General features: G+C 53.4%; 11 protein-coding genes across 11 annotated transcripts; 5 read left to right on the top strand and 6 right to left on the bottom strand.

The window, feature by feature from the left end:
- Positions 1-242: 242 nt before the first annotated feature.
- AYO21_00632 (hypothetical protein) lies at positions 243-1442 on the bottom strand (the record flags this gene model as incomplete). Its single annotated transcript, XM_022650622.1, has 1 exon — positions 243-1442. One exon carries the CDS (start codon positions 1440-1442, stop codon positions 243-245), a length of 1200 nt encoding a protein of 399 aa, XP_022517236.1.
- Positions 1443-2386: 944 nt separating this feature from the next.
- Positions 2387-3743, bottom strand: AYO21_00631 (hypothetical protein; the record flags this gene model as incomplete). The annotated part of the gene is made up of 7 exons (XM_022650621.1): positions 2387-2668; positions 2737-2872; positions 2929-2994; positions 3044-3098; positions 3155-3291; positions 3342-3513; positions 3569-3743. The coding sequence occupies 7 exons, from the start codon at positions 3741-3743 to the stop codon at positions 2387-2389; spliced, it is 1023 nt and encodes a 340-aa protein (XP_022517235.1).
- Positions 3744-4824: 1081 nt separating this feature from the next.
- AYO21_00630 (hypothetical protein) lies at positions 4825-6165 on the top strand (the record flags this gene model as incomplete). The annotated part of the gene is made up of 4 exons (XM_022650620.1): positions 4825-5110; positions 5168-5295; positions 5347-5520; positions 5578-6165. 4 exons carry the CDS (start codon positions 4825-4827, stop codon positions 6163-6165), a joined length of 1176 nt encoding a protein of 391 aa, XP_022517234.1.
- Positions 6166-6518: 353 nt separating this feature from the next.
- On the bottom strand, positions 6519-8531 carry AYO21_00629 (hypothetical protein; the record flags this gene model as incomplete). The annotated part of the gene is made up of 1 exon (XM_022650619.1): positions 6519-8531. The coding sequence occupies one exon, from the start codon at positions 8529-8531 to the stop codon at positions 6519-6521; it is 2013 nt and encodes a 670-aa protein (XP_022517233.1).
- Positions 8532-9741: 1210 nt separating this feature from the next.
- On the top strand, positions 9742-11712 carry AYO21_00628 (hypothetical protein; the record flags this gene model as incomplete). Its single annotated transcript, XM_022650618.1, has 5 exons — positions 9742-9817; positions 9886-10434; positions 10500-11028; positions 11114-11306; positions 11380-11712. 5 exons carry the CDS (start codon positions 9742-9744, stop codon positions 11710-11712), a joined length of 1680 nt encoding a protein of 559 aa, XP_022517232.1.
- Positions 11713-12058: 346 nt separating this feature from the next.
- Positions 12059-13943, bottom strand: AYO21_00627 (hypothetical protein; the record flags this gene model as incomplete). The annotated part of the gene is made up of 6 exons (XM_022650617.1): positions 12059-12190; positions 12332-12859; positions 13135-13243; positions 13358-13403; positions 13457-13744; positions 13853-13943. The coding sequence occupies 6 exons, from the start codon at positions 13941-13943 to the stop codon at positions 12059-12061; spliced, it is 1194 nt and encodes a 397-aa protein (XP_022517231.1).
- A 1653-nt stretch (positions 13944-15596) lies between these two features.
- Positions 15597-18041, top strand: AYO21_00626 (hypothetical protein; the record flags this gene model as incomplete). The annotated part of the gene is made up of 7 exons (XM_022650616.1): positions 15597-15843; positions 15896-16203; positions 16279-16359; positions 16451-17070; positions 17144-17326; positions 17425-17853; positions 17936-18041. 7 exons carry the CDS (start codon positions 15597-15599, stop codon positions 18039-18041), a joined length of 1974 nt encoding a protein of 657 aa, XP_022517230.1.
- Positions 18042-18823: 782 nt separating this feature from the next.
- AYO21_00625 (hypothetical protein) lies at positions 18824-19448 on the top strand (the record flags this gene model as incomplete). Its single annotated transcript, XM_022650615.1, has 2 exons — positions 18824-18883; positions 18936-19448. The coding sequence occupies 2 exons, from the start codon at positions 18824-18826 to the stop codon at positions 19446-19448; spliced, it is 573 nt and encodes a 190-aa protein (XP_022517229.1).
- A 1732-nt stretch (positions 19449-21180) lies between these two features.
- Positions 21181-22464, bottom strand: AYO21_00624 (hypothetical protein; the record flags this gene model as incomplete). The annotated part of the gene is made up of 1 exon (XM_022650614.1): positions 21181-22464. The coding sequence occupies one exon, from the start codon at positions 22462-22464 to the stop codon at positions 21181-21183; it is 1284 nt and encodes a 427-aa protein (XP_022517228.1).
- Positions 22465-23434: 970 nt separating this feature from the next.
- AYO21_00623 (hypothetical protein) lies at positions 23435-25081 on the top strand (the record flags this gene model as incomplete). The annotated part of the gene is made up of 1 exon (XM_022650613.1): positions 23435-25081. The coding sequence occupies one exon, from the start codon at positions 23435-23437 to the stop codon at positions 25079-25081; it is 1647 nt and encodes a 548-aa protein (XP_022517227.1).
- Positions 25082-25597: 516 nt separating this feature from the next.
- Positions 25598-26524, bottom strand: AYO21_00622 (hypothetical protein; the record flags this gene model as incomplete). Its single annotated transcript, XM_022650612.1, has 2 exons — positions 25598-26387; positions 26493-26524. 2 exons carry the CDS (start codon positions 26522-26524, stop codon positions 25598-25600), a joined length of 822 nt encoding a protein of 273 aa, XP_022517226.1.
- Between the last annotated feature and the right edge of the window lie 354 nt (positions 26525-26878).

The following is a 26878-nucleotide window of genomic DNA, read 5'->3' as shown; positions in this document are numbered from 1 at the left end:
ACTCCCAACGCCAAACACAAAAAACCCAAGCAGAAAACAAGACAACCCAGCCCAGCCCAGCCCAGCCCAGCCCAACGCCCCCTTCCCACCCGGTTATCATTGATCGTAAATCGTTCCTCTTGTACAAAACCCAAAAAAAAGACGCCGCGAAAAAACTAAACATGGTTTGCTCGTTAAGAGCCCACCCGCCACGATGCTTCTCCGCTGAAGCGGGATCTCTCCTGTCCCATATGACATGGGCGTTAAGCCCAGCATGATCTGCCGGGCGGACGTGATGGTGAACACGCCGCAGTCGTCCATGTTGGACTGGACTGGGCTTTCGCCCTGCTCTTTGAACGTCCACTCCTTCTCGTTGTAGTGGGCGCCGAGCTCGCCCGCAAGCCAGATCTTGATGGCAGCGATGTACTTGTCGCCGTTCCGCTCATCGAATTGTAGTGCGTTGCACTACGGTCCTTTCCGGACACGACAAGCAGCGTCCAATGGGCGCCGCTGTTGATTGGGATGAAGACCGACTGAACCTCAAGGAGGCTCTTTCCGCCGATCTTTGCACGGTTGGCCCAGCGCTTGATACCTTCGTACCCTTTTTGAACAAGGGTGTTGTAGAAGAATGTTGAGAAGTTGTGGTATGACGGGGTTTGAGTTGGGCGATCGTCTGCTCGGCCGTGCTTGACGACGAGTCCGAGGTATCCGTTGATCACTTCGTCATTGAGCCACGCGGCGGTGCCATTGTTGTTTGTAGTGGGAGGAACAACACGGGCAAAGTCTGTCGACTGGTATTCCCCATGTCCGTGTCGCAAAGTGTGTCGGACCTTTTCTTCCCATTCTGCTGTGAGGGGAACGAGGTTACAGCGATTCTTCTTCTCACTCTCTAGCTTCTCACGTTTGGCGTCGCCTCGGGTCTTTCGGGTAGTATTCTCGAGTGAATGCGGTGTCGCTTTAGGAGTTGAGCGTTCTGGGGTGCGAAATTTCTCATCATCTAGCTTCAGCTGAGCAAGCTGTCTCTCTGGAGTGGAGCGCCCAGACGTCGTAGTCGTAGATGATGGGTTTGCTGCCTCTTCGTCGTTGTCATCCGTGAGGTCAACTGGAGTTGAAGTGGTAGCAGTTGTCGCTTCAGTAGATACGAGGGGTGATCCGATCTCGTCCTTTGATGAGGTGTGTATGTTCGAGTCTGCAACGTTGTCTGGTTCTGGAGCGGCTTCTTGGTTGGACAGACCAGACTGCGCTTCCATCGTCTCGGTGCTTGCTTCTGTAAGAGGAATGACATCGTCCTTTGTTCCTTCCTCAGTCTCTTCTATGGCAGACTTGTTACCGGGGGATCTCTCGCCGGATGACTGTAGTTGTGCATCACGACCGTGGGATACGGATGTTTTTGTGGATTCCTCGCTCTTGGGGGTATTCTTTGAAGCTGGGGCTGGTGAGCCGCCGCCTCCGGCAGCTATCATTCTCAGCACCTTAACTTCTCTCTCAGGCTTTCCCGCTTACCCTGCACCTCCTCCGGCGTCTTGTCCCCGGGGTCAAGCTAGTGGGCAAACACTGGTCCGCCCCACCTATCACTTGCTGATGTGCTTCGCCACTAGGAGCCTCCCAGCTTAGATTCACCACACCTAGTTCCCCTACGGAAATTATACGTATCCAGCCACGACGTCGCGTGGTGCGTAACGTTTCGCTGGAAACCCTACTACAGCTGAAAAGTTGTCGGGCGAGCTACATTCCGCTAAGCATCTCAGACGATGACGTAAATCCGGTTAATTACTGCTTCTTTAATGGCAACTAGGAGACCTTATAGTGTAGAAAAGTACGGCGCGTTTGCGTAGGACGCTTTTAATAGAGTCTGTAATTAACCTAATGAGAAGTATCTCATCCTAACGATGGGGAAATTCTAACGGACTTCGCGTATTAAAAAACCTCGTCCCGCCTAGAGAGACCGCCCTATTATGGGAGACGGTATTCTTATAGCCGTCAAAAGCGGCGGCGCGCCCAGCCCGCGACTATACCCGAAGCGGCCGGGCCGCCTAAACCGAAGGCGGATTTCCCGGCAACGACTTTATAATAAGACTGGGCATTTTGAATCCTCATCGATAACCTACAGCACTAGCGAAATCCTAGTTTTTCTTTTAGATGACTCTGACAATCAGTAGTCTTTACAGCTCAACGACAGGCGCAGGAGAATCTCCCGCCGCCTTTGAGCGTGTCTTCCCTCCATGCTTATATGGCTCCTCCTGCAGTGGTCAGGCCTTGTGACCTTCTCATGGACGGTATGTACTCGGTACAAGTATGTCAAAGCCCTCGCCGTCCCCCCAGTCGCATCGCACGACGCAACTGCCCCTGCATGATCCTCTCTGTTGTACCTGTCAAGGCAAACAAGTGGCCGACAGTGGGAGCCGCCTTAGTATCTCATGTTCTTGTTGGGTCCTGCCCAAACATGCGCTCGACCATGCCGGTACTCATCTTGGATGAGGTCTTTGTCGCTCCCGGAATCCTTGACCTCGATATCGGTCATTTTGTAGATGTCCCTTGAAGGGCCACGGTCTCTTTGCTCGTCCACGCCGCTTCCAAGCATCTGCGAGCTTTTTGTGTTCTTGCTACTCGATGGGAAGCTACCGGTCCAGGTGTTGCGTCTGAAAAGGGAGTTCAGGATAGGGGCGTTGACGGCAAAGACGGCGACCAACTATTTGGGAAATTGTCAGCCTCTTCCATGGATCCAGCCCAATCCCCGTCGGACTAGAGAGCACTCACCAGCTCACGCATGGCCCAGATGGAGCTTTGATTGATGGTCCTGGGGGAATAGATGGTGAGGATGCACCGTAGGAGAGTGAAGGCCATCACAACCCCACCCAAGCTGAGTAGGAAGCCAATTCTGATCTTTCTGCGTCTAGTCAGAAATGTCGTCCTCAAACAAGAAAAAACGTTCATATTGGATCGTGTTACCTCCAGAGGGGGATTTGCGCTTTCCGAAGCATTAGGACCGGCGTCAGAAGCAAAAGGAAGTCAGTCCTGGTCGGAGTTAGCGACGGGGAATAAACACTGATGTACTTTGACCCACGTAAAGTTGCCAGAGGCGACGACAATATTGATGTTGTATCCGTCAGAGCATTCCGCTGCAGAAACATGAGCTATGATGCCATGCAAGGCCAGGAAAAGAGGGTATGCGTACCACCTGGGTCAGGAAGAACTTGCCAGTTGTGGCTGATGGGTATACAATGGGCCAGCAAGGTGATTATGGCGGCGAAAAAGAAGGCAACAGACAAGGCAGCAACGCCCCAGATGAATCTCTTAAGTCGCAAGCCATCCCTAAGGCACGTATTAGCAGTCATCTTCGCATACTTCCGGTCGATACATACGTCAAGCGCAGATAGAAGACAACCATACAGCCCTTCAAGCACCATATCGCGGCGGCATAAAGGTAGAATGCTGCATACATCAACTTGGCGCCACTTTCGAGTTGCACAACCAGTTCTGGAGATAGTTGCTGTCGGACCTCTGCAGTCAGCCCTGCCGGAGCCCCTTTCTGACCTAAGTCTAGGTCAGCGAGTCATTGTTCCTTCGGTACGAGACGACACCAGCGTACTCAGCAGCTCCAGCGCAGCGAGCAGCGAGCTCAAGGTGATTGCCACCCCGACCGCGAAGAGGTCATCCCAATACCATTGTCGAAGTTTGAATCTGACAAACCACCTCAGCAGAAGGACGAAGATACTGACGCAGTACTCGCATCTTGCTTCGATCAACAGAGCAGGGACCGCCATGGTATCGACGAGGTTGCCGTTTGGATGTCGAGTCAATGAGGGATGTATTTTCTCGAGCGTTCAAAAAAGGGACGGAGAAGATATAGGAGGTTATACCAACGAAGTTTGTGTTGAGTAATGGTTGTCCATGCCATTGACCGTTAGAGACCGTTAGACCCACGTCGGCAATGGAGTTCCTGAGATTTGCGCACATCGGGAGCTAGACCACTCCCGCGACGAAAATGCCCTGGAACGATCCTGGAGCCAAGGGCTGCTACCCGGGTTCTTGCAAGGATGCTCAGACGACCAGGGGGTTAGGGCAGCAAAGATCACGGTCCCACCGGCAGCATCGCGAGGACGGAAAACGCTCGCCGAGAGACGGGCGGCCCCAAAGACATGTAGTGGAAACATGCTTGTGTTCCTCGTACCTGCACAGGCATGTGTGGGACGTAGGGCTTCTCTTACACTCAAGGTGTGGCTCCGTCCCCCATCTCTCTACTTGCGTACCGTTCACCAGTCCGTCTGGTTGGCTTGCCGATCTCCCGAACGCCGCCTGCCTCTGAAGAGTATCACGTCACCATACTGGGGAAATGATCTACGGTTTCTGTGTATTCATCAGTAGGCACTGGGGCCGAATTTCGCCATTTCTGGCCACTGCTAGGCTAGCCGACCGGACTATCCTGGGTATACTCTGTACCCCGTGTTCGCGAACTCCATAGAAGTACCTTGATCAGGCGGTGTTGTGGGTATCAGGTGCAGTTTGCTATGGGGTTGAAATTTTCCTTGAAACACCCGAACGTTGGTAGTACACAAGCATAATGCAGATCCGTATCCAGAATTTCGGTATAGTCACCAATAGCACTGGCATGCTCGTGTACTGTACTAGACCTGAGGCCTCGGCAGGCCACAGCATGCTTGTGTACCTCGTAGTCGTGCTGGCTAGCAATGGTGACACACCGCTTGTTTTAGGGATATCTCGTCCTCTTTGTCGTCGTCTTCGTCTTCGTCGTCTTTTTCTTCTTCTTCCTCGTTATCATTTCAAGCTTGTCGGGCGTCCTTTTTTTCCCTTGGTACAGCTGAATATAGTACATACACCATTGTCATGGCCCACGCACTGGTCTTCGGCGCCTCGGGTATCCTTGGGTGGGCTGTCGTTGACCAGATCTTGAAGAATTACCCCCAGAAAGGGACATTTTCCAAAGTCACGGCTCTGACAAATCGTCCATTAGACTTACAGGATTCCCAATGGCCGGAACCCGGAGGCACCAACCCCGAGCTAGCTCTGGTGTCGGGTGTCGACTTGACCCGGGGTACAGTAGAGGACATCAAGCAGCAGCTGAAGGAACGAGTCCCGGACATTGGCACCGTCACGCAGATCTTTTATTTCGGTAAGAGCCTTCTAAGAGCCCGAGAAATCATAGTAGTGCTAATCTAGCCCGGGTCAGCATACATCTTCCATCCGGATTTTCCAACCGAGCAAGACATCAACGTCGCCATGTTCGATCGCGGATTTGTTGCAGCTGAAGCTCTCGCACCAAATCTGTCCTATGTGATCCTGCCGACAGGGACCAAGGTAAGCTCAAGTATGTAAGATGTCGAGGGATGCAATGCTAAGTTACACAAGGGTTACGGCATCCACCAGCCTAAAAGGCCGTTCAAGGCCCCTTTTGACGAGGCTATGAACGACATTCCGCAGCCTTACAGGGATGTGCTGTTCTACTTTGCCCTCCGGGACCGTTTGGATGCCCTTCAGAAGGGGAAGAGATGGAAGTGGGCAGAAGTCAGGTGCGATATTGTGGTAAGTACGATTTATCTGGTCCCTTCGTCCAAGGATACTTAACATCTCCTTCCCCAGGTTGGTTTCTTACCACACAGTAACCCTTACAATCTCGCCGGATTCTTCATCAACTACCTGTCTCTGGTTGCATTCGTCCAAGGACGGGGTGCAAAGGTGCCATACCCGGGACACCCTGACGGCTGGCACACTCTCTCCAACGATGGCGGTCAAGACACCGTCGCAAGATTTTCACTTTACCTATCAGTGAACCCCGACAAGGCCGGGACCTCGGAGCTCTACAACATTGCCGACACTTCAGATGGATATCCCATGTCAGCCAAATGGCCCGCGATATGCGAGTATTTTGGCTTGGTCGGGGTTCCGCCGCTGCCTCTGGGCGATCCGACATATGTCAGTCCGGCTCAATATCTCGAACAGCACAAGGAGGAGCTCAGGCAGATGGAAAGCCAATTAGGGAATAAGATCCAGCAGGTCGATCTGATGACGGGCCTGGACATCTGGCTGATGAACTTTGACTTTGATCACCATCTGGCACTTGGGAAAGCGAGGTCGGTGGGCTTTGTAGAAGAAGGCACAGTCACAGGCAGCTGGATCCAGACCTTTGATCGCTATCGTGCCGCGAGGAAGCTCTGGGTGGCATCGTGAGCCGTCGCCGTTCATGGAGCACAGAAACACTGCACACAGGTTTTCATGTGTTGATAGATATAGATATCTCATCTTACCAGGACGAGATCCAGTACTTTCACACTCTAAATAACCGAGCAGACCCGGACCTCCCCATCTATATTTAAGGCGTTGTAGATGTGCGGCGGTTCTCCACGAGACTCGACTGTAATTCCATGATTGTTGAGATTCTCCGTCTGCTTCGCGCAAGAGGCAAGGGACTCAGTTTTCTGGCAACAACGCACAAGTATTTACATCTTCCTTCATTTGAATATCAAGATCTTATTTAATCGTCGCCATATCAATCTATTCCAAATCTTCTTCTAACCCATTCCTCAGGCTTCCATCCGAATGTCCAACCCTTCAAAGTCCCCAGCCTTCCTCCACCGGTCCAGAATGTCGAGATACTCCTGCCACCCACCGCCCCAGTGCGAGTTCACCGCGACCTTCCGTGCAGTCTCGCCGCCTTGCCCGACGAGGCGGTCAATGTCGCCCTCGGCGTTGAAGTAGCTGGGCGTGCAGCCGCCCATGCCGGCGATGGCGCCCGTGCGGTTGACGACGCGGTCGGTCCATTCCGCCTCGGCCTCGGCCGTGGGCTCAAAGGTGAAGGGGTATACATGTCTGGTTGGCTTCTGTTTTGCTTGGCCGTTTGTGTTAGAGGCGGCCGTGGCAGCGGCCTTTTCGCCCAGCGCGCTAACAATGTGGGCAAAGTGCGAGGACAACTCCTCGAGGATCCAGACAATGTTGGCCGTCAGCCCGGCCTGGGAGGGGCCCTGGATGAAGAGATTGGGGAACCCGCGCGTCGTGATGCCGTGCAGGGTCGACACGCCTTTCGTCCACTTGTCCGCCATGGGCTGGCCGTTGCGACCCGAGATGGTCGCGTGGATGCGGTAGTCGGGCGACCCGATCAAGGGCGTGAGATAGCCCGTGCTGAAGATCAACAGGTCCAGCGGGTACTTCTCGCCGTTGGCCACCACGGCGTCGTCGGTGATGTAGTCGACCCCGCGACCCTTGGTGTCGACCAGCTTGACGTGCGGCAGGTTGAAGGTCTGGAGGTACTCGTCGTGGAAGCACGGCCGCTTGCACCATCCCGGGTACCACGCCTTGAGGCTCTCGGCCGTGGCGGGATCCTTGACAATCTCCTCCGTGCGCCGACGGATCCGTTCCTGTCGCGGAATGTCCAGCTGGTGCAGCCACTTGACATACGCGGGTACCATTTCCGGCGTGATGGCGCGAGGAGTGCCCATCAGCGCGCTGTACGCCGGGAACTTGGTCCAGGCGTCGCCCACGTGGTCCTTCTCCGGCGGCGGGTCCAGGTTCTCGATGAAGCTGTCAAAGTTCAGCCGGCGGGCTTTCTGCCACCCCTTCTTGGACCGGATTTCTCGATCCCACCACTCTGGATCCGTCTCCTTCTGGCCCCGCGCGTCCACCGCCGAAGCCGTACGTTGGAAGACGACTACTTCTTTGGCAAACTGCGCCAGTTTGGGCACGGCCTGGATCGCCGTCGCCCCTGTGCCCACGATCCCCACGCGTTTGTCTGCGAGGTTCGACAGGTTCTGGTCGAGCTCAGAGCCGCCGGTGTAGGCGTAGTCCCAGCGGGCAGTATGGAAGCTGTGGCCCTGGAACGTCTCGAGGCCCTTGATCTTGGGGAGTTTGATCCAGTTGGTGGTGCCGGCGCCCAGCACGACAAAGTGGGCTGAGACGGTGAAGCTACGGTCTTCGTGACCCTTGCGTGACCAGGTCATACGCACGCGCCACTCGTTGGCCTCGTCGTCCCAGTGCATCTCGTTGACCGACGTGCGGAACATTGTTCTCTCGGTCATGCCGTACTTGTCCGCGAGGAGGTTGGCGTACTGCCTTAGCTCCGGCCCGTACGAGTACTTGTGCTTGGGCATATACCCGGACTCCTCCAGCAGGGGCATGTACACATAACTCTCAATGTCGCACATCAGGCCGGGGTACCGATTATAGTACCAGCTGCCGCCGAAGCCGCCGGCGGCGTCCACCATCCGGATATGTTCGGCAGGGACGCCAGCTTCCTCGAGGCGCGCGACGCATGTTAAAGCGCCATACCCGGCCCCAATGACCAGGAACTCGCAGTACGAGCCGTCCTGGAGCACAGGCTCGCCGTCGTCGCTGTGCCCGTCGTCCCAGATGTCGTGGAAAAAATGCGAGAACTTGCCCGACTTTGCAATGTCGATGTACTGGCTCTGGCCCTCGGCGCGGATGCGGATGTCGCGCTCCCGCTCATACTTGGACTCGATGGCATCGATGGTCTCCTTGGGCAGGTCGGTGACATCGGCTGGATTGCGAAGCGGCGACGCATGATGGACGCCGTTGACTGCCATGGCTTATACAGATAACCTTTATCAATGTTGTTTCCGGTATAAGAAGGTGGACTTTGGGGGGAAAAAAAAGAGGACAAAGCGAGATAAGATGATGAGAAGGGAAAGTGATGCCCCAGTTATGGGTAGGATGTATGATATAAGAGACTTCAATCACAAATACAAAGTCATACAGAGCATAAGTTGTTTTATATGCCCTTTATGAATCAGTCACCTTCACAAAACAAACAACACTACAAATCAATTTCTCTGGCCGAATGCTCAGACACTCAGGCCACAACTCCAGGATTGAACCCCAGCCGGGTTATGTGTGTGTGTGTGTGTTGCATGTCGTTTATAGCCATGGGCTTTTTTTCTTCCCCACAAATAACGGCAAAGAATAAGGAACAAAAACCAAGACAAATTGCTGGCCCAAAAGACTTTCTACCTACACACCTCTCTGACTTTCTCGCTCCCGCCCTCGCTCCCTCACCTGAGGCGAAGAGAGGAAAAAGGCAAAAAAAAAGGGAGCCGCAATCTACCGGCTGGCCAGCTGGTGCGAAACTGGCCGAGGTGCTATTCGTCGGTTGATTTGTACAACTCTGTAGTGGTTGGAACGGAGGGGAGTCTCCACCTTCTCCACGTCTATCAGACAGACTCTCGGCCGCGAAAGATGCAGAAAACGTTAAACAGGAAGAAAAGGAAAAACGCTTGCTCGGGGCTTCTCAGGTGATACGAGGAAATGATTATGGGAGAAAATTAACCATGCCAGAAGGACCCGTTTTCGGTCTTTTTTGATTGTCTCCCCATACCTTGTCGAAGTACATGCACAGTGCCATGCCATGCCTTGCCTTGCCTTGCCAAAAATGGGCCGAGGGAGCAATGGTCCATGGGAGTGCAGCCTTGCCATTGTCCACAGAGCCAGTTCTACTATGCCGCTACTGCGAATATGCGTACGGTAGTGCCGATGATATCGACAGACTCCCAGTAGTGGCAGATGATGGCGGGACACGACAGATCCAGATCCATCCAGACCGTTTGCTAACTTTGTTGTTGCTGTCGCCCTGCTATCTCCCGTGATATGATGATCGGGACATCTATTGTATAGTCGATTATCTTGTCGTGTACCCAGTCAAGCCGTGACACACAATCACACAATCATAGCTCTTCTGGCAAGATATCGTTTTGACCCATCACCACCGGCATCCCTCGATCTCACCAAGACGAAAAGAAAATGTCCAAAATCTATCGCAATACTGATTTTCCATCCCCTGACTTCCCGCGTCTCGACCTCCTGACTCTCCTCTTTGGTAAGAACGCAGAAAGCGATCATGGACATCACCTCGTGCCGGAAATCTGAGCTGACAAGATAGAACAGAGTCACCGGACTGCAGGGCAGAGGATCAGACGCCGCTGCACTGCGTGGCAGGCACGGGCGCCAGTCTGATCAACAAGAGGGACCTGAGCGACTTGACGCAGCGCCTGGCTTATGCTCTGCGCCATCGCTATGGCATCGGAAGTAATGGACCGGATCGGGACGTGGTCACCGTGCTGAGCTTCGGGCAACCCATGGTCGCTGCGGTGCTGTTTGGCGTCATTGCCGCCGGCGGAGTGTACTCGGCGGCCACACCATCGTCGACGACGGCAGAGTTGGTGCGGTATCTCAACATATGCAACAGTCGCTTGATCATGTGCAGCTCGGAGTTCAAGGACGTGGTGATGAGGGCAGCAAAGGAATTTGGTCTGTCTTCGGATAGAATCCTCGTCTTCGAGTCGACGCCGGAGTGGACTGTGTCTCCCCTGAACGGATCCGGGAGTATCCTGACCGAGAATCGCTTGCATTGGGAGACGATCACGGATGTCTCGAGGCTGAAAGAGAGTCTGATCGTCATCCTTTGGTCGTCAGGGACCACGGGGTTCCCCAAAGGTATGTTCTGGAGAAAATAAAATATCGCTCATGACTACGCGCGTTATACTAACTCAGAAGACAAGGCGTGAAGCTCTCCCACCAGAACCTTGTGTCCGAGACACACCTGACCTCTCTCCCGTCACGGGAGTTTGCACAACAGGCGGCACAGAAAGGCATCCAGATGCCGCCATACCGGGCACTGGCTCACTTACCGATCAGCCACATTGCCGGACTGTTCGCGTACCTCATCGCGCCCTTCTACGCTGGGGGGCAGGTATTCTGGATGCGCAAATACGAATGGCACAAGATGCTACAGTTCGTCAAGCAGCACGAGATTACCCTCTTCTATACGGTCCCCTCGATCTATCTCCGCATCTCCAAGTCGCCCGACGTTCGGGATCACTTTCGCTCCGTTGTTTCCGCTGTCACGGGAGCTGCCCCGATGGACGGCGAGCTGCAAAAAGCTGCCAGTTCGAGGTTAGGGGCCGGTGAGACGGTTATTGGCCAGACGTGGGGTCTGAGCGAGACGACGGGAGCTGTCACGATCATGCCTCCTGGCAAATCGGACGCGACGGGGAGCATCAGCCCATTGGTCCCTGGTGTTGAGATCAGGTGAGTAGGTCCAGGACTGCCCCCCTCTCTCTCAAGGGGTGACCGTTTGGAAATGGACTAAAACCTAACGTGTTCGTAAATGTAGGTTAGTGGACGAGGACTATCGGGACGTCGAGCCAGGACAGCCAGGCGAGCTCCTCGTCCGTGGTCCGATGGTGACAAACGGATACTACAACGACCCCAAGGCCACGGCGGCAGCCTTTTACAAGGATTGGTTCTGCACCGGCGACATTGCCGTCTGGCGCGATGGCCTATTCTACATTGTAGACAGGAAAAAGGTATTTCTCTCCTCCCTCTTTACCCTTCTCCCCGAGACACCTTGTTGTGCTGCTGACCTTGGATCCCTCCCAGGAAATCCTCAAATACAAAGGCCAACAAGTCAGCCCCGCCGAGCTCGAAGCTCTCCTCATCACACACCCCTCCATTCAAGAGGCCGCCGTGATCGGCATCCGCGACCCGAGTGATCCGACCTCAGACCTCCCTCGCTCATACGTCGTCGCCGATCCGGGAGAGATCAGCGCCGACCAGGTCAAAGCGTACGTGAGCAAGAATCTGTCCGCGTCGAAGCAGTTGCGCGGCGGCGTGGTGTTTGTCAAGGAACTGCCGAAGAATGCTGTGGGGAAGATTCTGCGCAGGGAGTTGCGGGATCAGGCAGGCAGGGAGAGTGCGCGGCCAAAGCTTTAGACGTGTAAATGAGGTATTGCTGTGACATCAGACTAGACATCTAGATTGATATTCGTTATGGGATAGAATCTCTAGAAGATAGACGGAACGGATTAGCTCGGTATGCAACTCGTACGACAAATTGGGAATTTTTGGACTGGTGGTTCAGCAATATCGAGGGTCATTTGGACGGGATGAAAGACACAGGTTAAGTCAAGTCATGCCTTTTTTATACCGCTACCAGGTATTGATGTGATGATGTGTTTGACAAAGCTGGCTGGCATTGACGAAAGGGGTGACTATCCTCCATACTCGTCACGGCCAGCGAGCCTGCCGACCAATATAGATCACGAAAGTTTGCGCTCATCTAAGACTTTGCCTCGACGGCCTTGTAAAGCGCCTTTTCTAGCTCAATCTCCGTCTCCCGGACGCTGATGTCGCCCGTTAGCAGCAGTTGCGTGAACATGAGGCCTGCAATGCCGCTGGCTCGGTCGACCCACTAGACGCAACAAATAGAGAAGAGTTTTGTTAGCGTGTGATTCGTGAACTTCCTCTTCGCAGGTATTTTTTCCCAAGGGGAACACGAAACGAAAGAATGAACCATGAATGAGACCTGTGTAGGTGTGACTTGGGAACTTACCCAATGCGTATTCCCCATCCCCGACCAACAGACGGTCCCTTTCCTCCTCCTCCCCAGTAAGTCCTCAGTCTGCACCGTCCCCGCGAGACAGTGATCGCCCTCCATGCCCTCGGGCCAGAGGATCTGGAACAGATCGCGAAACGAGCCGTTGATGTAGCCGTTCATGGCGGCGCGGCTGGCCTCGCCGATCTGCGGCCGGAACATCTCGTCCACCGTCTCGGGGTGCGAGAAGATGGGCGCTCCGCCCGCGACGAGCGCCCCCAGCAGCTTGAGGTAGTCGTCCGCGGTCGACCACAGACCGACGCCGCCGCAGTCGTCCTTCTGCGGGTACGCGTGCGGGAACACCGCGGGCGTGAGGGGTCCTTTGCCGTGCGGGCCGTCGGCGCGGTAGGCCATCTCCTGTTTGGGTGGGAGGGAGAGCACTTCCTGAAACTCCCATGGCCGAAAGGTCGTCGATGTCGCGCCCAGCTTGGACCATATGTTCTCGCGCATGTACTCGTCGAAGCGCTGGCCGGTTACGGCTTCGACCTGGACAATGCAGACAAGTAAACCGCTTTGTCAGTCAGGAATGCATCAGGCAAGAATTGGGGCTGCCTTTGCGCCTCGTCCGTCTGATGTGGTAGTGAAGGGGGTGGGGGCACTGATGAACGTACCACTTGTCCAGCCCAATCAAGGCCACAGCCATACACCCAGGACGTGCCGGGTTGGAATACTAACGGGTGTGTCAAACCCTCCTTTGCAAACAAACAGACATTAGCATCAGAGCGCAGATTTGCTAGAGCAGGGGAGGATCGCATCCTTACAATTGACCCAGTGAAAGAAGTCTCTTTCCTCTGTGTGTAGTCGCTCCATTTACCCAGCGTAGGCTGTAACGAGTCATATGCGAGACCGGAGGTGTGAGATAGGAGTTGTCTGCCCAGCAGAGTCCAGTGATCTCGGTCAGCGAAGCGAAGATTCGACAGCTGCAGCTCCGGCAAGAGCAAGATGACCAGAACGGCAGACTTGTACCTGGTTTATAAGACTTACCGGAGAGTGATTTTGCCTTGGACCTCCTCATATACGGGATGTCCATCTGGAATCGGCGAGTCAGCATTTCTTTTTGTGAACTCGTTTAGCTCCACCGACTTGGCAGAGTCATGGACCTGGCAATGGCAGAAGTAGGATGGAGGAGGTAGGAGGAAGTATTCTCACCCTCAAAGCCGGTCAACACTTTGACGTCCTCCAACGGCTTCAGCCATTTCCGGACATCGTCGTCCAGCCCGACCAGGCCGCGTTCCACGAGCTGCATCGCAGCGACGGAACTGGGCATCTTGGTCATCGAGGCCATCCACGTCAAGGCATTGGTGGTCAGGGGTTTGGTCGGATCCTTGTCGACGCACATACTCCCGGCGGCCTTTTTGTAGAGGATGTTGCCTAAGGTTGACAGTGTCAGTCATTGCTCACTCTCCCTCTTTGTCCCTCTCTGCTCTCAGTCCTCATGCTTGCCACCCTCGTTCATAGACCAGAGAAAGCACGTCTTACCTTGAGCATCAATGGCCGCAAAGGCCACGCCATGGAGAGTGCCGGTTTTGGGATCCGTGCAACGCTCGAGTATCTTGTCAAGTTCGGCCATGGTTTCAATTGTCTTGCGAGTGATCGGCCGTTGTCTCTGTGTAGCTTCTTTCGACGGTCAATGTTGCCTCCTCAAGTCTATACAGGGCAGCAATGTCTTTCCGTATTGGTTTTACATGTATCCCAGTGACCCTTGCACTCTGCTCCCATTACCAAAGACGCCCCGATGCACATCACCCATTTCCCCACGTGATGCACAAAGTCCGGGGCCCCATCATTCTACCGAACCTTTTCCCTTTGATGTCTTGTGCTAAGGCGAATCTTTTCGGAGCAACCCACAGCACAATCTATTGAACCGACACAAATCACCTCGGTTGAATTATGGGGTCAGTTTAGGTGGAGGTTCCCATTAGTCCCGAGTCAGACCTTGGACCTCACATCGCCACCTCTCTTCCTACAACTTGTGTGGAGCTTCGGCTAATTCCCCTTGCAATCTTGTTCCGGTTGTACAGAGGCGGCTCGGCGACACTTATCCGTCGACAAGGCCCAGATGACCCCATGACTGGCGATCTAGCCGGGAGCCGCAATGCGAATTACTTGTTAATTGGTTAATTGTAGGGCTGAGAGCTTCAGACAACAGTCTCGTGAAGCACGAGGGTCCTACTTGAGAAGTCAGGCGATTGAGCTCGTATCTCTGAACGTCGGGTCATGCCATCTAGGATATACTTGTACATAGATCCTCAAAATTCAATCGCAAACCAGGACCCTATTAGTCCGTGTCCCTCGGTGTCCAGGCACACGAGGGCTGGCCATATCAGACAAACGAGCCAGCTATTTCTAATTCAACGGGGAGTGCCATATCACATTGGGAATAGAAATCAAGCTCAGGTCTAACCAGCCTCTATTTACGAGTCTTGTGTCCGGAACTGCCCAGAACAGAGGTGGACGCAGAGCTCCCCGGATCCATCCAGACATGTGGCGACCCTGTCAAGTGTAAACATGTCTAGAAATAATGCAGTGCTCTGTACGAGGTAGTCCCTGATCCTCTTTGTCTCCTCCCATCCATGAGAAAGGCTCGAATGGCCCATTGATTTGACTCCGCCACTCTCCACGCCAAGCTTGGAGCGAACTTGCGTCTCGCCTCCCCGCAAACCGCGATACGAAGACAACTTTCATCTCTCGATGTGCCCATGAACTTTTGGTCGCAACACGACATTCCCTCGAATGCAATAGCAGACCAGAGACATAGCGACTTTTGAATAAATCACACCCGCGGCATGACCATGACCGCCGTCAATCACAGTCCTCTGCTGGACCTCGCTGAGGTTGCCAACAATATCAGACCACAGCCTCTGACCGAGAGTCGAAGCGACTCAACACCGCGCAAACGGGCCAGAATTGCCTGTTCGTCCTGCCATTCTCGCAAAGTGCGCTGTAACATTGTTCAACACGGCCCTCCTTGCTGGAATTGTCGTCAAGATGGGAGCAAATGTATTGTTCCTCCACCCAAGGTCCGAGGGTGAGTCCTCTCCCATGTATCGCTAGCCGTTGACAGTCCTATGAGTTTGTTGAAATCGTAATTCGGTCCAGACTGACAAGCAGATGTATGCATTGAAGGAGACGACCAAAAAGACTGCCGCAAACACCGGATCGAAGATCGGCTACTCCAGTTACGACTGGCTCGCCCCAGGCCAGCATTAGTCAAGGGACCGAAATGGTTGATTCTTTACAAAAGGCCTCGTCTGCAGTTCACAGCGAGCGGACACCCACATCATCGACACGTACGGGTGCTGCTCACTCCACAAATCATAATCAACCATCAGACGCTGCTAGTCAACAAAATTGCACCTCGTCAACGGCAGTTCAGGATGATGACGAGGGTGACAATGTCGCGGCTTACATGGATGCGATGAATGATCGACCCATTGAACAAGAACAAGCCGCCGTGCCACTTTATCTGGGTATGATTAGCCTCCTGGTGACCTGCCCGCCTGCTAAGATAATGCGACACAGGCGAACCGCATCTACTTTCATTTGTGATGGATGTCTGCAACTCTGGGCACCAGTCTCACTACCTGGTGCCACGCGCCGCCGCTCGCACGCTTCCCTCAGACGACTTGACCTTTTTACGAGTCAAGGGCTGCTTCTCATTACCTAGTCCCAAGGTGTGCGAAAGTTTGTTGAAACACTACTTCCACTACGTCCATCCGCTGCTGCCGATTGTGGATGCCAATCGTGTGCTCACTCAATATCACCACGAAGGTGACGCACCGTGCGTGAACCTGCTCCTGTTATGGAGCATGTTCTTCGCCGCCGCCAATGTGAGCAAGAAATTCATTTGCGTCTTATAACACGTTCACGGCGAATGGCACTGACTGAAGTTGTTGTGCACCTAGTTTGCAAGCCCTGAACTAGTTCAGGAAGCCAAATATGCTTCGCGGAAAGCCATGAAGAGAGATCTGTACCAGAGAGCAAAGGTTTGTCGATATCAACAGCTCTCTACTTCTTTCCCTGTCACTACTTTAGTAGCTATTCAGTCCGCTAACTTCCGTGGCGCCTTTGATATAGTTATTGTATGATTCCGACTACGAAACTGACAAGATCGTGGTCATTCAAGCGGCGCTTCTACTCAGCTACTGGTTCATCGACTCCGAGGACCGCACTGGCACCTACCATTGGATAGGCATTGCCATCAGCCTTTGCCATACCATTGGCCTGCATCAAGATACCCAACGCCCATCCTTGAAGACTGCTACCTTACCCAACGCCCAACACGCCCTATGGAGATCGATATGGTGGTCATGCTTGTGCCGCGAGACTTGGATCTCGTTCGGCATGGGGCGCCCGATGCGGATCATGATGGAGAACTGCAACGTTCCCATGCCGACCCTCGAGGACGTGATGCTGTTGTACGGAAATGACACGACCCCCGGGCGAGAATCTCTCATGCCCCAAGAAGTGCCCTCGCTCGCCCTGTGTTGGCTCAAGATGCTGAACACGACGGTGGCACTGTACAACATCCACCGGACACACTACGGTCCTAACAGAGCCAAGTCCTCGACGGCTGACATTGCCCGTGATCAAGACATGTTGCTGAATTGCGCCCAAATGCCGTCTGCTTCCGGCACCAGTCAAGGCATACACCAGCCCTTGAGACTGGTCCAACAGCAACTCGAACTCATTGAGCAGTAAGGCGTCCTCTCATTAAACCCATCATTCGTATGTTAGTGTTGAGGGCAAAGGCTGATTTGTTCTTGCCAGCTTTATCTCCATTGCACTGTACAGACTGTACATACACAAGGCTCCGTCAGACCTCAGCCCTGAACAGTACGAGTTGTGGCGGCCTACCATCATGGAAAAGGTGTATGCTTCTGCTTCTGCAGCCAGCACAGTCCTTGTAACTTTGGGGCAAGCAAGCCTCATCGATCGCTGTCAATCAATCATGTAAGTCTTGGACATGTCTGTCGTTCCTTTACTTCTTCAACGTCAGAGATTCTGCGTATGAAGCAGAACCATCTGACTTTTTGGGCTACCAACTCTAGAATCACCGCGATTATCCCCGTCATGCAAATCCACCTCTATGGCTCGGTTTTCTCCGACGGGCTGCGGCAAAAATTCAGCATCTACCAACTGGACATGTGTATGGCCGTGCTTGCGGAACTGGGCAAAACCTTCTGGGCGGCCGACATGACTTACAACATCTTCTCCGAGGCCAAGCGGAAGATCAAATCCAAATTCGACAGACAACCACCCGTTCCGCGACCTTCTAATATCACATCGCCAGGATCTAACCACTGCATCTCGACTCTGACACCGACACCAGCCCAGCCCGTGACAGCCATGGGAAATCCGTCGAGCCATGGCCAGACTTCCTCTTCAATGGATCTTTCAGAGCCAGATCTGAGCGCGCTGTTGGGCGGCGAACTGTTCCTCTCGGCAGATAGATGTCTCTTTCCGGACACGATCTTTGAGTACGTCTTCCCTCCTTCTATAGCGCATATACTTTGTGAATCCCATGCAGGCAGGTGACTTACACACAGCCATCGTCTACAGGCCCGGTGGCGAATGGGACTTTGACAGCAACACCTTTATGAGTCCGTCGGGGTTTATGAACTTTGAGAACACGAATGAAGTGGCGTTCATGTCTCACGAGACGTGAAAAGTGCTGTATGCAGTTGCGCTTGGAGGCATCCAACGACAACGCCGTGTAGGGGCTCGTGTATTGGGTTCCTGCTAGGCGATAATACCAAGAATACCAACAACGTACTAACCCGAGTGTGGCTTATCACGAGTGTGAGCAGAGATTCAGCCGGTGGAGACTCCTGGACATAGAAGCTCACTGCCCTGCAGTTATTCTTTGCCCTCTAACATGAGAGGCTGTCGATCTGCGTCTCCGGGAAGAATGAATAATGAGGCCCAGCGCCGTGATCCACGTGATTGTCAATCACATCAAGGGATTCTACCGCCAAATAGATCTTGGAAGGGGGTTCTCCGATTGGCAGAGAGTGTACAGCAGCCGTTCTTGACCCCTTGCCAGCTATCTGCAGATGGCGAGGCTGAGGTTGAACCGGCGAACTTGATAGCTCGGATTACGTAAAGGCGGCTCCGGAAACTGGCCACCCAGTGGCACTGGCGGCGGCCGACGCAGGCACCGCAGCTGCGCAGCTTCGCAGCAACATCATCGATCTGCCAGCTTCCATCATTCCAGATTATTCCTTGTTGCCATTCCATTCCCATCTGCCGTGACTGCTACGCCGTCCCTCTCTACCTGTCATAAGTTGTCAAACACCTAGTCCTCTCCGCCCAAAAGACAGCTCACAGGTGGTCTGACCCCGCCATCAGCGCACCAGCGGCCGGAGATCATCGACTACTCCAAGTAGCTGTGCCGCTCGACTTTCGTGGTCCTGAACACAACCGCCCTCCAGCAACAGAATCGCAGCGATGCCCTGCCCGATAAGCATCACCAAGTTCGTGGGGACCATCTCCCTCGGTCTCCTGACGGTGCGTTGCTCCCACTTTGGTTCCTTTCTGCGTACTGACAGCTTTGTGACAGGGCGTCTCCTACACTCTCCAATCTATAACTCTACCCTCTCTTGCTCTCCTTCCCTCCGCGTCGCTCGCCGCACGTACACTTGCCACAATCCAGACCCAGTCGACGCGGCGGATCCTCACTTTAGCGTCCATCTCCTCTCTATCTTTGATCACCGCATACACCCTCGCAAGTCCCCGAGGTCGCCACCCATACCTCCTCTGGACCGCACTTGTGAGCTTCATTGGAGGCCAAGGTGTCGAGTACTGGTTCAATGGCCTCTCACGCTTCCCGTCATGGGGCATCAGTTCCCGATCAAGTGGACATGTGAAGGCCTCGAGAGTTGTCAGTCCCTCGGCGAGCGACGAGAGCAGTTATATCGAAGTGGAATCAGATAGCAGTGAAGAGAACCAGGTGAACGGCGAAAAGGTCGAGATGGAGATGGTCCGGGAACGCAAGGTGCAGAAGGTGCGAAGTTGGATTGCCGGAATCGGCTTTGCCATGGGTGTCGTGGGTATCTGGGGTGATGGAGCGTAAATTCCTGTTCACGAGGATGCGGCTGAGCGCGGTTGACCATGATGTGAATGGGGTGGAGTTTTGATTTACGAGCTACATGATGAGCGAGCGGGTGGCTTTGATTCATTTTTGGCCACCTCTTGGAAGGCGAGATGCAAATCGGAAGGAGAAAAGTGCTGTGGACAACGCTCCAGCAAGACGACCACCCAAGGACGACGAGAACGGTGGCATTGCACAGTTGACGGAAAGGACCGGTGTCTCATTCAACGACATGACTGCAAAATTGCGCGAAAACGAAAACTTCTGTACCCAATGAAGGGGTCTCTGACTATACAACGAACGATATACCTCACTCGACTCGATCGACACCACACCCCTCCTCTCCGAACGACACGTATCCGATAAGAGAATACTTATTCGGCAGGAGAATATCCCACTCCAAAACTTCCTTGTCTTGAAAAGAGGATTACTTACTCATTGACTTGACTGGCTCTCTTGCATTTCCTAGAGATGTTGACAATGGCTGGAGCTGCTCGGCTGTTCTCCTCGTTCGTAATCCATTTGCCCATGTACAAGTAGCTAGCTCTTCTGACCATCCGTACACATGGAGTTTCTCGATATAAAATCAACTCACTCAGTGCTCGGTCATCAACAAGGGCAGTAACTACCTAGTTGCCCAGTTACTTGGTCAAGCCCGGCTCTTTTTCCAATAGGTATTGAATGGATCTACCGTTCTCATCTTCTCGGTTGTGGTACAGTACTATCTGCGAACCCCCAGGCTGACTTTCTGGTGCTTCTGTTCCAGCCGGTACCCACCTACCTAGGCACCTAGGGAAACTAGCAGCTACGTACGCATTCAGGGTGCATATGTAGGTAGATAGGTAGGTAGGTAGGTAGGTCCTCTGAAAGTACAAGTACAAGTACAGGTACTTATCGTGCATGTTCGAGTGACGATCTATGTAGCGAGAGGTACTTGGTAGTTAGGCGGTAAAGTGACATGAGTGACTAACCCCTCCATCCATTATTACCTCATAATTTTACCCCGTACCTCATACCTCATACCCCTTTCAGCTTCGAGTCTTCGACCCACTAAGTAAGTAGCCTGCTAGCCTTGTTTGTTTTCTCGGTCATACATGCATGCGAGGTACATATACTCTCACTCGGTACACGTCACACGGTACTGGGTATTGGTCACATCACGTCGCATATAATCGGTAATTGCTAATCACTAATTAGGTAACTAGCTCGCGAGGTACCTAGATAGGCATGTATTCTCGCTTGCGCGTCTGCATCCCCTGCGTACCGAGCGGGTATTGTGGTTCTGCTTCCGGGTTAGATCCCGCGTCATGAGCTCGTTCGCGAGGCGCGGAGACGCGGTCGCGCGGTGGAACATCGAGGATGGGGGATAGGATAGAGCTGATAACGTAAAATACTTTATACCTCGAAGGTCAGGGACAGCATGGGTGAGTGAGGACAAACGTGAAGATAAGTCAGTCTATATCGTACGGACAAGACTCTTTCTTTGGGGAGGTATTGGTGTCTTTTGATTTACATTGCGCCGTCATATCTGCCAATGTCAAACACCTCTGCTTTTGAAACCATTCCCATGATCAAAATGCGATGAACGCCCTCCCAATGCATCTCCGCGGTTCCCAACGTGTAGTGGTCGTGTGAATCGTTCTTCCGTGACTGTGATCCGAAAGAATGACCGAGTGGCTTTACGCCCAGCATCCCGTGGAATATGCTCGATAGCTTATTCTTGTACGGCGGCGTGCAATTTGACGTCGTCGAACGCAGTGGTCAGTTCCACAATCTTGTTGCTCAGCCGCGAGTCAAACATGGCGTGGAAGTGGATCTGGGGTTCGTCCTTTGGGAGATAGAACTTGGATAGGATCTCTTTGCACGTCTCCCACGTGTCAACGCCCATCAGGACTGTTTGTTCGTCAAATGCTCGAGTAAACCAGTCGTCCCCGCTCAGAGCGCCAACGTATAGAACCCACAGCCTCAGGCGGGGGTGCAGGGTCTCCTCACCGAGAGCTGATCGTACACGGCCCAGCATCTTGGGGCCCGCTTTGTATATTGCCGTGGCCCCCACCGGGATGTTCTCCAGCCCACTGACTAGTTTGAGGATGTAGGCGAGTGCGAGGCTTGCTGAGACGTCGCTACCATCGACCGCATGGTTGATTGCCCGGCCGATCAGCAACAGCGTCCGCATCCGCATGAGGTTCCAGGAGGTAGGTCGGTGGGAAGGATCGCGGACGAAAATGTCATAAAGGGCACCCAGTTGCTGCAGTTCGATAAACAGAGCGCGTATTGTCCCCTTCAAACATATGTCCGTATAGACGTCCATAATAGGCAAGGGCACTTCAAAGGGTTTCGTCCCCCACCCGTCCATGGGTAGCAGAGTCTTCGTCAATGACAAAGCGGCGCGGTGTATGTCCATCTGAAACACACTAATCCATTTGTACGGGACGATACTCGCTGGATTCTCTCGGATTTGAGACTCCATAATGTATTTAGCCATGCGGAGGTGGGCTAGAGCATCATCGCAATTCTCTGCCCAGATCTCGGCGACAAGAAAGTGCATCAAGACATGCAGAGGAGGCTGGCCCTGGTCTCGCACATACGTCTGCAGGGCATTCAGGGCCTTGTACCGATGCACGAGGGATAGTCTGAGGAGAGAAGAGTCGGGTGAAGATTGGGAGATCAGGGTCAAGGGCGTCGACAGGAAGGCGAGTGCGGTGATATTATCGCACAGCGAGTCCGACGTGAACGTCGACCATGATGGAAGGATGTTGCCCTTGGCCTGGGCCTGGGCACGAGGGCCGGGACCTTGGATGACGGGAAAGACACATCGTCGCTCAAAGTCCATGATCTGATTGATACGTGAGGTGATGGGGACGGGCGTGGAATTGAATGGATCGGAGTTTCCTCGGAATGCGACGATACTCTGAACTGGTCGGTCTTGGACTTGTTCTAGCTTGATGTGCGGCCGCATGTAATCGTCGCCCACCTTGTCACCGTCGCCCACCTCCATTTTTGCGTCTTGGGCATCTCGCCTCCGTCGATCTGCTGCTGTCTGAGATCGGGGCATCACCACCGCCTTCCTCATCGAACGGGCGACCTCGACCCGACGCCATTTGTGGTACCCTGATTGGATGTGTGAGAAAACCTTATGGCGATGGGGCTTCGCCTTGAGGTTTTTGGCATCATGGTGGACCCAGAGTAGATCACCCGAATATGCCATCAGGCGTGTATGTCAGAGATAATATGACGGGCATCACAATCAACTCATGGACGTCAAGATTTGGTGGCTCGTGCGTTGGAACTTGGATGATGTGGGCGAGACACATTCGTCGAGATAAACAGACCACAAGTATGGCAGGAGTGAAGGTGAAGAAACCGGTGGCATTTGATTCCGGCCGTGACTAGGCATTTACTAGGCATCTTTAGGGCAAATGGGCCTTGCTCAGTTCTTAACTAAGCGGTTGTTTCTTACCTGCAATGTTGAACCGTGGTGTAGGAACTAAGGCGGTATCCGTTGCCGAGTTGCTACTTAATCGGGACCGCAAGGGGATGTGAAGGACCATGAAATTCCCCAGGTGAGGGGAGTGACGCTAAAAGCGGCATGCTATGTTCTGTGACATCAAAAGACTGGTTTCCATGGATGTTAAAAGCGGCACAGGATGACCCTGGATCTGTCCAGTCCAATACACCGACCAACAAATCCTGCCTGGCTCATGCACTCACAGTCACAGTCGCCAAATCAATCCCAATAGGATTTGCGGGGTCTGCCTCCTCGTTGCCGTTCTCGTCGCCATGTGCCGCAGGCTGCTCAGGCATCATTCCGCCGTCTAGACAAGAGAAGAACCTATGCGGCAATGCGAACCACCCTCGAACGCAATGGCCCAATCTCAATCTGACCCGTCCTACATATGCGCACCGACTGAGACGCCGGGCCATGCAGGAACCCGACCTCTCTAATTTGACGAGCTCCTGCCCTCAAAATGGCCACTGCCCCGATCAAGAAGGCATGTGATGCATGTCATCGCCGCAAGGTACGATGTTCCGGAGGTCAGCCGTGCCGCACATGCGGCCAAACCAATCTGGAATGCACCTATCTTGCCGTGCCTCAAAAGAAAGGCCCAAAGGGGAATCGATCCAAAGTGCTGTCGCAAATCCGTAATTCTCAGACAAAGAAGCGGCAGCAACTTGCTCAGACGTCTCCTTCTGATACCACTCCTCAGCTGTCACCATGTCGCACCCTGAAGCCTTCATTGGACCTCGGTCACCCATCAACATCAATGCCGTCTACGCATTTGTCCACTACGGCTCTCCTCAGCGAGGAGACCATGATGGATTGTGTCGATTTCTATTTCTCCAACATGTCTACGACTACTTCGATCCTCAATCGTCGTCTGCTAATAGAGAAGATGGGACCCCAGATCGCGAGCGATGCAGAATTTTACTGTCTCGTAGGCTCCTTGTGTGCCTTTGTCATGGTCCAGCCTGGCAAGAATTTGGCTGTTGCGCCAGGGAGCTATTACGAAGGTGAGCCCCTCGGGAATTGTTACGGCTATGCCAACCAGCTTCTCAATGACGTCCTTCGCGTGCGAAAGTCCATCGACTACATTGAGTTTCCTACTTTGACTGCCGTCCAGACCTCATTCTTCCTATTTAGCTGCTATTTCACCCTGGAGAAACAGAATATGTGCTGGTTTCATTTGCGTGAAGCTGTTACCTTGGCTCAGCTGCTGGGAATGCATGAAGAGTCATCATATCTTGTCGGTGATGCTGTTGAGAACATGTATAAACGACGAATGTATTGGTTGCTCCTGGTTACTGAGAGGGCATATGCGATGGAACGACACCGCCCACTTAGTCTCCACCCGACTATTGGACTACCATCGGTCAGCGAGCCACACGAGGAAGAGAGAATATCTGGCTTTCTCTGCTTGATTGGGCTCTTCCGCTGCATCGATGACGAGTTCATGGCTTTTTGGAACAAAGTCAAGACCCATTGCTCGGACACCTGGCTTTCGCAGCTTCAACAAGAGGTTGCAAACTCGATACCGCACGCCTTGGAGACAACAGAAAGCCAACTAGCCGATGTTTGGGTCACGTTACATTGGCTACGCATCATGATCTGGCAACTGGCCATAACAAATGGTTGTCTTTCATCGACGTCGACTGATTCTTCCATGACGTTCAAGTTCCCCATAGAGGTCGCCAGGGACTTAGTCCAGGACATCTCAACCTTGTCACGAGACGCAATGGAGGTCCATGGAGTAGGGCTGATTGAGAAACTATTCGACATCGCCTGTACGCTGACGGACGTGATCTCGTGTGTCCCACTCATGCCTTTGGAAATATCGACCCCGTGCAACGACACGCCGTTGGAATGTCTGAACAAGCTTGTCACCCTCATTTCGCAGTTGCGAGGCGGAGCATCGAGGTATTTCCCATTGTTGCTTGTTAAAGTCTCAGAGACACTGCCTAGCTTCCCGCCTGCTGCGCCAATGGACCTGGATCCGGTACAGATGAGCATCAAGCAAGGCTACGCTGGTGCGAGTGATCACATTCCCACACCGGAGGCCACGCAATTGCGAGAGATCAAATTTCCACGTCCGAGCCAACACGACTCTTCCTCTTAAAAGGGGGTGTCGATTAAACCGCCTCAAGTCGTACAGGCCGCTTTCACGCTTGGGAAAGAGCCTGCCGTGCATACAGCAGAGCCTCACGTTGTGCTTCGGTATTTCTTACATATTCACGCGTCTGTCCGGTGACGACACTAAACAGGAGATCTCATGCAAAAAGGAAGTACAAACGTCGAGTGGACAGGCGCGCATCATGGCATATTCTCTACCACTGCCTGTGGTATTTACTGTATGGAAAATTCTTGAGTTTGAGAATCTAACTGGCCAAGTCAAGAGTAACGAGATCTCTCCTCTGGCAGTATCTCAGAACGATTCATCTATCGCTTCTCCATTCTCCAGGGTCTTCGAGTGAGGTGGGTAGTCTTTCGAATGGAACGGTCCGCATTCCCTTAGAGAAAGCTGGCACACCTCATCCATGCATTGTAGCACGAGGTCGTCCTTTACCCCGCAATTCGACGTGGCTAGGAGAATCGGCTGATCAATGTGAATTCTCATCGGCTATGCTCCTCAATTTCATTTCCCTCCCATACTGGAAATGAGATCTTTCTGAGTCTGTCTCTCGCGGTTGACGCCCGTCAACGGAGCCACGCTCCTCAGGTCGCCTACCACGTCCTTTGCCTTGCCAAAGTATACTTCCTGGAGCATGTTTCGCATCTTGCCTTCCATGTCCTCGATCAATCTTCCTAAGTTGATGACGTGGCCTCCATCTTTGCCCTGTCCGCCGACATTCTCCACCACCAGGTCGGCCTCGACTTGTCTCGTCATGCTCCCAGCCAAGGTTAGTGACCCGAGTCCCTCGCCATCACGACCCAGATGCAAGATGACAGTGCTGGTCAGCTTGTAATGACATGTCCGTCCACTGCCCCTTCTCTCGTCGACCTCAAACACGTGTATGCTGTCCCAGCCAGCCTCTTTGCCCACGGCCTTTTTCAACAAAACTACACCTGCGAACCCGTCATCCAAGTCCCACAGGTACACCGACCCCGTGCCGCCCTCGTAGTACATCTGCCTGTACACGTCAAACGCCGTGTTCGCCTCGACTTCCATCTTCCGTACGCGGTCGCTCGGGTATGTGGCATCGTCTAGTGGGGGCTCAAATTCGTTGCTCCAGGGACTCCGATATGAGTCGCCGTCACGGTTGTAGTCGCATAACAGATAGTCCCGGCCGGTCTTTTTGCAGCGTGCCGACGTCAGCGGCTGGTCCACGGAGGAGAGGAGGTCTTCTGTGAGATCGGGCACGAGCGTGGTTATGGAGGTCAGGTTGTCCGACACCTTGAGTGGAGAGAGGCGGCGGAGGAGGTCTCTGCAGGCAAAGGAAACAGGGGGTAAAGTGTTAGCAAGAAAATCCGGCACATCCTGTCTTCTTACTGCCTGGCGGGGCGAAGCTGGAGGGTTTGTGGGAGCTCACAAGGCGGCATCGAATTGGGCTTCGCTTGCCATTGAGCAAGCCGATGAGTGGTTGCCTTCTGTTTGAAGTACAGGGGCTGTTCAAACAATAGAAAGGTTTCTGTTGGGAGATGAGCGAGTCAAGATAGCTACGGGCTGTGTTCTTGCGAGGTTCGTATGGGTCGAGTCAACCTGGACAATTGTTGGCGAGGAAGTATGTTCTGTCTGGCTGCTGCTGATGGGCAATGATCGCGGGGTGAATTTCACCTGCGGGCGGGTCGGTGAGATACACTTCGAAAAATGGTGCGTCAGACCAAAACATTTTCTTTGGTTCCTCCTGCAGTACCTCGTCCAAGAGGGACAACGATATATCATTTGCTATATTCTGTAAAGTTTCTCCCGAGTCAT

This window comes from Fonsecaea monophora (assembly GCF_001642475.1).
Source record: "Fonsecaea monophora strain CBS 269.37 chromosome Unknown Scaff2, whole genome shotgun sequence".
Classification (NCBI taxonomy): domain Eukaryota; kingdom Fungi; phylum Ascomycota; class Eurotiomycetes; order Chaetothyriales; family Herpotrichiellaceae; genus Fonsecaea; species Fonsecaea monophora.
This window is presented reverse-complemented; position numbering and strand designations above follow the sequence as displayed.